The following is a 10799-nucleotide window of genomic DNA, read 5'->3' on the forward strand; positions in this document are numbered from 1 at the left end:
ACAAACATATCTTCCAAAGGAATACGAACAAGAAAAAGCAGTGTAATGGGATTTATACAAAGGGGGCAATGCTTAGCCTTGAAGAGGATTTAGCCTGTACTGTAAAGTCTGGACAAATCTGAGCAAGGAGGATCTTGACTGGTAAATGATGGGAAACAGAAAGAAAAAAAAAAAATGGTGTGGTGATCTGATGCTCCCAACAAAATCTGCCTTTGGATTTATTTCCAACAATATGCACCTTGTACCAACATGAACATGTTGGATTGATCTAATTGAATTTGGGTTAGAAATCCCCTAAACATAAACCCTACACCCTTTTTAATTTAATCTTTCTCCCAAAATCCTCCCTTTATTTTCTTTTCTTTAAAACTAGTGCCACTCGGCTTATGAAGGATTTTGTTGCTATTTTTCCAGTTAGTTTTGGTCATGGTCGTCAAATAAGGATTCTTGTTATTTGGTATTATGCATAGTTAAATCGTCCGAGACTCAGTCAATATTCGTTCTTATTTATAATATTTGTTGCTAGAGGGGAGCACACATTTTTTGTCATCTAAAATTTACATGTAATAATGCTATATATTGAAAAATTGTTTCTATTAACACTTTAAAATCTCGTTGTGCACTATTTGAAATGCCAATAAAAATACCCTCAACATGATTTTTTATTTATAAAGTTATTATATAATAATGCTATATATTCAAGTGAAACTATAAAGTTAGAGTTTTTTAAGGGTTTTTTTTTCTTGTTTAGTTGTTTAAGATTGAACATATTTTTAACATAATTGTAAATTTACAATTAGTGAGTCCTAAAGTTTGTTTTGATTTAGGTTATTGTCATCTAGCATCAATACATTGTCCTACTTATTTTTTAAAACTATCTTAAAGAGGAAACCTTTTATAAATTTCGTACAGGACCTTAAAAATCTCAGAGATAACCTTGTTTGTTTCTTGATTGGAAGTGATTGGTTTGATAGTGGCACTTTTGGTGGTGATGATATGCTTATGATTTAGGATATAGCTTGCTTTAGAGTCAGATTGTTCTGTGTTGTGTGAGCTTGGCTGGAAATTTGGCTTAATTTTTGTTATGTGGATTTTCTAATTGTTAGTGCGGTTTTTACGATTTTGTAAATTTTGCCCCCTTATATTTGTTGCTTTTGTATAAGATAATGGGATGTGCTATCCACACACCTCTTTTTATTCTTACACATCCTTTTAATTTTCAGTCGTCGGATCGGAAGAATTTAAGAAGATCAAATGATAAAAATTAACAAGGAATATGTGTGAAGTAAAAAGAGATATGTGGATAACACACTTCATTGTCTTATACACATGTTTGATGTACTCTTGCAATCAGGCCAATAAAAATACATTAAATATTTAATTTAAGTTTTTAAAAATAAACCTATTTTTACTTCAAGTTGTACATGGGAAGAACTTGGCTAACTTAAATAAAAATACATTAGATATTTAATTCAAGTTTTTAAAACTTGGCTAACTTAATTTTTCTCTAGGAGTAATGCTAATTAAGTAGTCCAAATTTTTAGACCAAGTTTGCAAATTTTGTTATACGTCATCAATAACAAATAAGCATGTTAATCAATACTTAAGTAAAATCTAATTATCAACAACCACGTTATTTACAAAATATAATTTAAATAGATAATCTCTCTAATATTACCCTTACAGCCAGGTTAGTCAATGTCCACAAAACCAGATTTAACTAATGATCAGTAGCTAGTGTTCTGATTTGACGGAATTTAAAAGTGAGTTTATCTAATCCACTAAAGATGCTCTTGCACCTACATATGTACCCTAGGAATAAGGGGTTGGCCTAATAAGATCTTATATATATATATATATATATATTTTTTTTTTTTTTTTTTTTTTCTTTAAGATCTTTTGTATCTCTCAGATTTTGGGCAAATTGTGTCTGGATTTCATTCTTTCGTGGATGTCAAAAGAAGAGTGAGCGCGTTGCTTAGTGAGGAACAGTTTCACATGCAAGTGGATGTTAGGGTTCTACAGGCAAATCTAGCTGGTTGATGCCATGGAAAGTTTTACCAGGGGACCTGATACCATGTACTACTGCTGCCCACAATATCTTTCAATTCTATCTCAAATTTCACTTTTTGTGGCAAATAGCTAGTGACAGATAAAATTGCATCAAAAAATGGTACCAAAAAATTCTCTTCGAAAACATTATGTGTATCTGGAACACAATGTGGTGTACTACGTATTATGATATAAGTGGATGACATGATTGTTATGTCCCACTTTAGTATATATATTTTTAATATCTCTCTACTCATATTATGACACATGATTATCACATTATGTTACTCTGAAATCTCTTAGAAAACAGGTTCCCTAATTTGTGATCGGTTTTGAATTCCTCCATATTTTATTTGATACAGGAGTTGAGTTGGTATGAAAATAAATCCCAGAATCTTTCAAAGACAATGTGCAAAGCCTCTTCAAGAAATCTTATTGAACCAGATACCTTCACAAAAATCAGAACTTCACAAGAATAAATAAGAAGATCGAAGCCGTGCTTCGTTTCTGTTTCTGTGTGTGACAATCTTTGCTGCTGCATTTCACCTCCATCAACATTTTGCCAAAACGTTAAAAACCCAAGTAATGGATGCTGTAAAATCAGGAAAAGCGAGTCGGTGCATACGAAAGTTCCTAATCTTTCCAAAAAGAAGGAAAATTACTATGTGTCTAGCTAGAAACAGCATATGCATACATACCTGAGCTAACCCCTAATGAATTTAAATGTATGGGAACATTTTTTTTCTTAGTATATAGCTCTTAGCTTCCAACGTAGATTTTTTTATTTATAATTAACTTATCATAATAAATCATTTGGAAAGATGATTTCTGAGTTGGTAATTTGGTCAATTCAGAAGAAATATTCCACATCACAAATCTTTTGGGTGAACTTGACACTACTCATTTTTATATGGTTTAGATTGGTTGGTTAACGCATCTGGGATTCACAATTTAAAAACTCAATCAAATCATAAGAATCAAGATAACCTTTGAATTGTGTGTTTAGATGATTGGTTTTCTCATTAAAAACATATGGCTTTTATATATACCAACCTGAACAAAAATAATCACATAATATGAAAAATAACTTAAATGGAACGAGTACACTTGTTTAATAGATATTTGTCACTAGTCTAGTAGCAAACATCTATTGAGCACTAGATTTATTTCTAACTACAGTCTAGTGCAATTAGAAATAATTTGGTAATAACATTTTATTTATATAGACTAAACATGATATCTCTCACTAGATTGCAATTAGATATTCTACTTTTAAATTTTTCCCTCACGCAAACAAATGATAGACTCACAAAGAAAATATGGTTATATTCCATCTCCAAATTCCATAGGGTGTTCCTACCTAAACTAAATATCCTTATCTTATATTTATATACGAATGATTAAGCATAATCAAACTCGAACGCCAATGAAAGCACACAATGAAATAGGTGGAGAATCCATTTTCTTAATAATGAAAAAAGCGCTATAGCTCTTCGGAACATGCCCTGTATACGAGGAAAATTAAGCAATCCCTACCAAACTAAGAAACTTTATGAACATATAATTAATTTCATAATATGGTAGGCTTAATCGATTTATTGGCGTTGTTACACAGCCGTAATATGGGGCCACGATATGATTGAGATATATTCCTAGCATTAGAATGTCTCACAAGCATAACGAGCAAAATATATATTTGCCATTTTATATAGGATAAATTCTAATATCTAATCACATATACATTATTCACATGCAATTCTAAAACCATGCATGTTTACTTGTTTACCTAAAACAAGAAATAAAGAACAATAAGAACACTACCAAAAATGTGATAAAACAGAACATGTTCCCATGCTCAGGCATATTGAACTAAACAGCTTCCTAATCCTAACGACGAGGGCATTTGTCCAGACGTACACATATGTCTCAAACAAATATCTTCCTACCAGAAGCATTCATATATTATTGCTGTAAAGGACAGTGAAATAGTTGAGTTATATTTGGGTGTGTAAAGGAATTGATCAAGTTTAAGGCAAGCATATATGTTGTACTTGATTTGTTGATGCAAAAACCATACATGCCCCATGTGTTAGATTCTTGGCCTATAACTGGGTCAGTTCTTTAGTACGTAGTACCTATAGGTGTACAGCTTTAAACAATAAGAATAGTATTCACATGAGTCCCTCTCTATATCTCTTTATCTGGTCTCCTCAGGCCAACTTTTTGTTCTAAGTTGCCTACATATTCGTTCACTACTTTATCATATACGTATGCTTCTTCAAAACAGTTTTCTTGAAGAATGAACAAAAATACGTTAAATTATTTCATAGTCTCTCTTTGGTTGTGTAGTTCTGCTCCTAACTGCCTACTATAGTTAAAGGGGTATTTGCTTATATATAAGGGATTAGTTTATAAGAACATTCTACTAGATCATGTATGACATTAATGAGAGGCAAACAACACTAGGGTTTTTGGATCCAAGTCTCTATATTTAGCACTATTATTAGTAGAACTGAAAGCATTAATATCTTGTGTTTGAATGAGTATAGGGCATGCATGGTTTGATTGGACTTGCTTAGTAACTGAAAGACATTGTTGTGATTAAATAGTGCGGTAGGATAGAATCGTATGCAGCTAGCACTATAGGCATCCATAAGTTTGGTTAACTTTCATGTGAAGTTCAATAGTCTCATGTACTTGAGAATTAACGAATGTCACATGTTTTAGAGACGCTAAAAAATGATGAGATTGATAATCAATTTATATCTTAGGTGGTTAAGAATATTTTAATTTTGTATTTGAAGTTTTGTGTTCGATTATCCACTTCTTAATATCACTTGTGTCAACCAAAAATAACCAAAGAGGGAGGGTTGCAATGGAGATTGATCTAAAAGATAGATAAGGAGTTAGAAACTTTGCATAAGCTTATAAGAAGGTGAGTTACTCCTCCTGCTGCTAATTATTTTACCGTGGAACATAATTAACTTTCATCAAGTATTGTCCAATTAAGGGCCATTTTGGAAATGATGTTGCTTCTTTTTCTTAATTAAAAAAAAAAAAAAAATCTATTTCTGACATGTTTTAAGAATAATCAGCAGCAAATTAAAGTAGTTGAGCGTTTTATAAACTGTATTTTTAAAAATATTGTGAGTATGAAAAACAATGTAAAAACATTTGATAAATTTTAATGTAAAATTGATATATTGTATATAATGACAAAAATGGACATGATAGCAGTGTTGGCGATGGCGAGGACAATGGTTGTGATGGTGGTGGTGGTGCCAATAAATCAATGTGGTGGTTGGGTTGCAAAGGTAACAATGGTGGTAGGGGCGGTGACAACAACGGTGGCGGCGGTTGTGGTTATGGTGGCAGTAGTGACGCTTGTGTTTATGGTGGTGGCGGTCGCTGTTGGTGGCGGCAACAATGGTTATGGTAATTGTGGTTGTGGTGGTAGTGGTAGCATGTATTGTTGTAGTGGTGGTGGTGGCGCGATTGTGGTATGGTGGTGGAGGTTACTTTGTTCTCCAAGGATAAAATGTGTCTAGAAGGATAAATAACGTCATATTTTAAAATTAATGAGCAGATTACAGTAATTAAAACTATTCATTAAAAGCTTAACGCCGCTTTTTATTAAAGTAACTTTTAAAAGCAATCTACATCTACTTCTAAAAGCTGTTGTTTGGAGGCCATTTCTTTTAAAATAAGTAGGATATCTTATTTTACTAAACATTTTTTTTACTACTTAACTTTAAAGTGAAGTAGCTTTTAGTGAAAAAAAACAATAACAAATTGGACCTACAATATATATCCTAATTCCCATTTTTTACTATTTTATATAAAAGACTGTTAACATTACTTTGTAAAATATTAATTGTACAAACTGCGAAATTTTATAGGCCTAAACATGATTCATCACCAATATCACAATATTGTCCCAATTTAACCATTTATTACTAGGTGTTGGGTTTTATCACAAGGCCTAAGTGATATGAGGGATGGAAACTCCCATATATTAATTGTATATTATTTTATCATATGATCAATGTAGGATCTTATTATCCAATACGCTCCTCATGAGTGACCCCACACAATATCAAAAGGGAAACTAATTCCCACATCGAGAACTAGTCAAATAATGACACCGGAGCTAACACAACTTTTCGAGAGCCCCAACATCATTCAAGTACTAGAGCCAACACAACTTTTGAGGGCCCATCATTTGATATCCTTAAGTTGGAGTTAGCGCAACTTTTCAAAAACCCAACTTATGAAGGCAAATTTGAGCCCAGTAAATTGACCCAAAATGTGTCTAAAGAATACCTTGCCCTAATATCATGAGAAACTTTACAAGACCAAACATGGGTCACTGCTAATATCACTAGAGAAAGCACAATTTATTATTGCCTTGCCCCTTCCCGCATGTGTAGGTAACATCTTGAACAAATTCGTACCTTAATAGTTAATTAACAGCACTTTAGCTAGAACTTGTCGGTAACCTTAAACAGTTAAAAACCAAAAGTTTACGCGCTTACAACTTCACAATAGCAGTAAAGTGTGATAGTTACACGGAGCTAGCTATATGATTAGCTCCAACTTGCTATCTTTGTCTAAGCAGCAGCACCCCGGCAGTTGCCCGAAACTGTACGGGTAGACCAACTTGTCGCCAGTATCTACTATCCAATTAACCATTGCTATATAAATGTTCAAAGCCTCATCAAACCAAGTGCACACAAAAAGTCAGTTCCTTATTAGCTCCTCACCAGCTAGCTCTCTTGTCCATGGCTTCCATTCCTCATCAATTCTACAATGACTATTCACTCCCTTCTCATTTTTATGGGTACCCAACTCCAGTGGTGAGTGGAGAAAATGGTTGCAGTGCTGCAGTTTTAGGTGGAACAATGTGGGGTGCTAGTACTACTTGTGAAGAAAGCTTGGTACCGTTTTGTGACATTAGCAATGCTGCGGCTAATTTTGAAGTGGTGTCACCAGAATCCGACATCTCTTCGTCTGTTATGGTGGCTTCGTTCCCGGAGCTACTAGGATTTTCGGAAGATATTGCTGTCCCTGGTACATATTCGGAATATGGTAATATGGGGATGCATGGAATTGCAGGGACTCCGAATTTTGGTGGAGAGCTAAACCTACCTTATATGAATGATCAGTTGGGGGAGGATCGTTGTACTGGACTCATGCCAGCCGATTTCAAGCCGTTTAGCCTTGCTGGCCAAGAAAATTGGGTATGCTGTTTCTAGCTGATCATATTTCATCATGATGAATTTCTGCATTAATTATTGTGTTCGATCATTTAGTATATATATGGTGCATAGTGTTATTGTGCATATGGTTACTTGATTTCAGCTAGAATATGAATTGCGTAAAATTTTGTGTAGGCAATTAATCAAGCGAATCAGCAGGTGCCTACAATTGAAGATCAGTCTACTATGAAGGTGGGAAGGTATTCAGAAGAAGAAAGGAAAGAAAGGATCGACAGATATTTGAAGAAAAGAAACCAGAGAAACTTCAACAAAACTATTAAGGTACAACGATTTAAAATTTAAACATGGATATCACATTATTAGACGGTGAATCTAAATCACAAAATGAGACAAAAGAACTTAATTAATGGGTTAAAGTTTACAATAATTTGACAATATAAACAGTTTAACAACACAACCTGTGCATATATATATAAGGAATTCGTTACTAATTTTATGTGCAACTACAGTATGCTTGCCGCAAAACTCTAGCTGATAGAAGGGTCCGAGTTCGTGGGAGATTTGCAAGGAACACTGATCATCATGAGGAAATGGCACAAGAAAAGACTGAGAACAATATTCAAACCTGCAAAGATCAGCGATCAGAACTGTATTGTAGTAGCGGTACAGTCCAGGTAGGGTTCTTAATATATAATATATAACATTTCTCCAGGCAAATGAAATATCTTAATTGGTGCATGCATGCGTGCAAATTAACCCACACATACAATAAGTAGTTATCATTTTTTGTTTGCAATAACTAATTACCATTTACTCGTTGATTTTCAGATGAAATATGACGATGATGATTGGCTGCAAGAGGCCATGGCAAGTCTAATGTACTTCCCTTATGTCACAGCTGGTTGACATGGTGAAACCTAGCTAGCTAGCTGCCATTTCAATGTTATAGTAACGAGTAATTTGATCGAAGATGGAATTTCATATTAATCGAAGAATTGCACGCTCTAATTAACTAGCTAATATTTGTAAAATTAATTGGTCGTCGATCGATATATTAAAGCTCAAAATTTCTCATTGAGTTCTAGTATATACGTACAGGTAGTTAAGACAATTTCCATCATTAATTTGTTGCTTTTAGACAATCCAGGACATTGACATTATATTCTTTCATGGCTTTGAAAAGTTGTTCTAGTGCGTGTGATCAGAACAATGCGTACGTGTACGAGGGCGTGTGCACAATACTTTGATTAACCTTAATATGATTTAGGTTTCTAATTCCACTTTACTATGGATAAATATTCTTCAGTATGCATGTATGCCCCCACACACTCCACAGGCTCTAATAATGAATTAAATTAAATTTAAAAAAAAAAAAAAAAAAGGAATAGACTGCTGTATGCATGGTAGATCTCACCCCTGTGAGTGACTAATTAATCAAACAAGTAATATAATTCGTTGGGATGATGACTCGGAGTGTGACTAATCTTTAATATACTCGAACTCTCGAATAGATTAGTTGACTTGGGGGCATTAATTTGTGGAATCTCTCAATATCGTAACCCTAGAATTTGGGAAATTGAGAGAAGAATGATTACATGCTATTGACTGAGATCTTTGTGGAGAGCCACCAGGTTTTGTGGATGCAAATCAACTCAACTTGGTCTGTAAACCGAACATGTTACATGTATATGGCAAGTCAACCCAATTTGGTTATTTATTTAGTGGATATTTGATAACCATTTTGTTTTTAGTTTTTAGTTTTTTTTAACACTTATTTTTTCAAATAGAAAAATTGTTTTTTAACTACTGAAAATAAAAACGAAATAGTTATCAAACGACCCCTTAATTTTGGATTTCTTCAACCAAATTCAGATCCTGCCTTATAAAAGCCATGAAAATGTTATTTACTGAGCCGTAGATTTTCTTCAATCAAATTTAGATTCGACCTTGTTTGTTAAACATCATCAAGCAAATTTATTTCCTTTTCTATGTCGATGATTCACAATCACCAGCATTGATACAATTAAATAAGTTTGAATTCGAAGGATCTTGGATCCCTTTCTTATTTCCTAAGCATACAAGTCCACCATCAACAAGGCTTGTTTGTGAATCAGGAGAGGTATGTTAAAGAATGACAGAATTCCCTTCCAGATTCTATCTTGTTCTAAAGTATACTAGCTAGGATCTCATTGCTTGTGCTTAGTTAAGATATATAGTTAGTTAGGACAATTTTCATGATCAGTTAGTTAATTATGTTTAACTTACAGATGATTAGCTCCTATAGTATATAAGCGTAGCCTGTACAGTTGTAATTATGATAATAAGTTGTTGAAAATGAGAATTCAGTCTTTCATCTTTCTCTGTATGTCCTCTCTAAAACCCTAGATTGCCTTGTCTTCAATTCTTGGTGAAAAACGGTGAATTCTGTGATTCATTTCAAGGATCCATGATTTCAATCACTTTTTGTATGCACTTGATGAGGTTGAGGTAACATGTCAAAGTTAATAGTCGAAATCGAAGTCTGCAACATAAGTATTTTTTTGTTACCATGCATAATTTAGTTTGATAAAATAACATTCCCTAAATGTTTTACTCTGCTATTGTGGAAAAGTAGTAGTACTATTGATTCCAGCCTTCAATCACTTCCTGATAGCTGTCAACTTCACCTAGTTCGAGTTTTTCCTAGTGCTGTTATTTTCATGATAATTAATATTCCCCACCAAATCTCAAAATGTATGATAACTTTCACTATTTATAGGGCTTCTGGTCATTAGCTCTAGACTGTTAGTCATATTCTTATCGATCTGGGAAAAAATGAAATATAATGATAGCATGGCAACTTGCGTTTGCACCGCCGCAAAATGATTAAGATGCGTTCTTATATATGCATGGAAAGTGAGGACACATACTTGACCGACATAGTTTTCCAGTAAGTTGTCACAATTTTTGTTTGTATGATATATATATATATATATTATATATTTAATTAGTATACTTTAAATCACGAATGAATTAGTATGGTTGTATGATAATTGTTTTTTAATTATTCTGTGGTAACTAATTAATATTAAATCTTCTTAATCAACATTTATACAAAAAACTCTTTTCAGGAAGATGTTGGTGCATGATTTGCAATAAGAAAGCCAATACATACAAGAAAAAAGAACAATAATTGAGCAAACGTGATCATTAATGAGGTAGTTATTGCTAAAAGCACGATAAAAAGTCAAAATTTAGCTGTAAAACCCATCGCTTTTCTTGTAGTATTGTTGATTTGCTAACTTTTAACACGAGCTCATATTGTGGTACTCGTACAACTTTTAACATGAGCTCATAACTTGGTACACTCATAAACTTAAGACAGTAATCATCTCTCTCAAATACAGAATAAACAACGAATATAAAATACAAGGCATAAACAGAGAGGAAAAATCAACGCTAATCTCAACTTATTTAGAAGAAAATATGAGCATCTCCAGCACACAATAGTACTAGTGTTCTATCTAGAACCCAGCCGTCGACAATTGG

At 33.4% G+C, this 10799-nt stretch overlaps 1 protein-coding gene across 2 annotated transcripts; it reads left to right on the forward strand.

The window, feature by feature from the left end:
• Positions 1-6764: 6764 nt before the first annotated feature.
• Positions 6765-8349, forward strand: LOC103952014. 2 transcript variants are annotated; one of them, XM_048569879.1, is made up of 4 exons: positions 6765-7292; positions 7470-7592; positions 7781-7945; positions 8100-8349. In XM_048569879.1, the coding sequence occupies exons 1-4, from the start codon at positions 6834-6836 to the stop codon at positions 8175-8177; spliced, it is 825 nt and encodes a 274-aa protein (XP_048425836.1). In that variant the 5' UTR covers positions 6765-6833; the 3' UTR covers positions 8178-8349. The 2 variants fall into 2 exon arrangements, with proteins under 2 accessions (XP_048425836.1, XP_009361816.2); XM_009363541.3 differs by having other exon boundaries at positions 6766-7292; positions 7446-7592.
• The last annotated feature ends 2450 nt before the right edge of the window (positions 8350-10799 follow it).

This window comes from the organism of the source record quoted next, unplaced genomic scaffold (genome assembly GCF_019419815.1).
Source record: "Pyrus x bretschneideri cultivar Hongxiangsu unplaced genomic scaffold, Pyrus_bretschneideri_v1 Contig50, whole genome shotgun sequence".
NCBI lineage: Eukaryota > Viridiplantae > Streptophyta > Magnoliopsida > Rosales > Rosaceae > Pyrus > Pyrus x bretschneideri.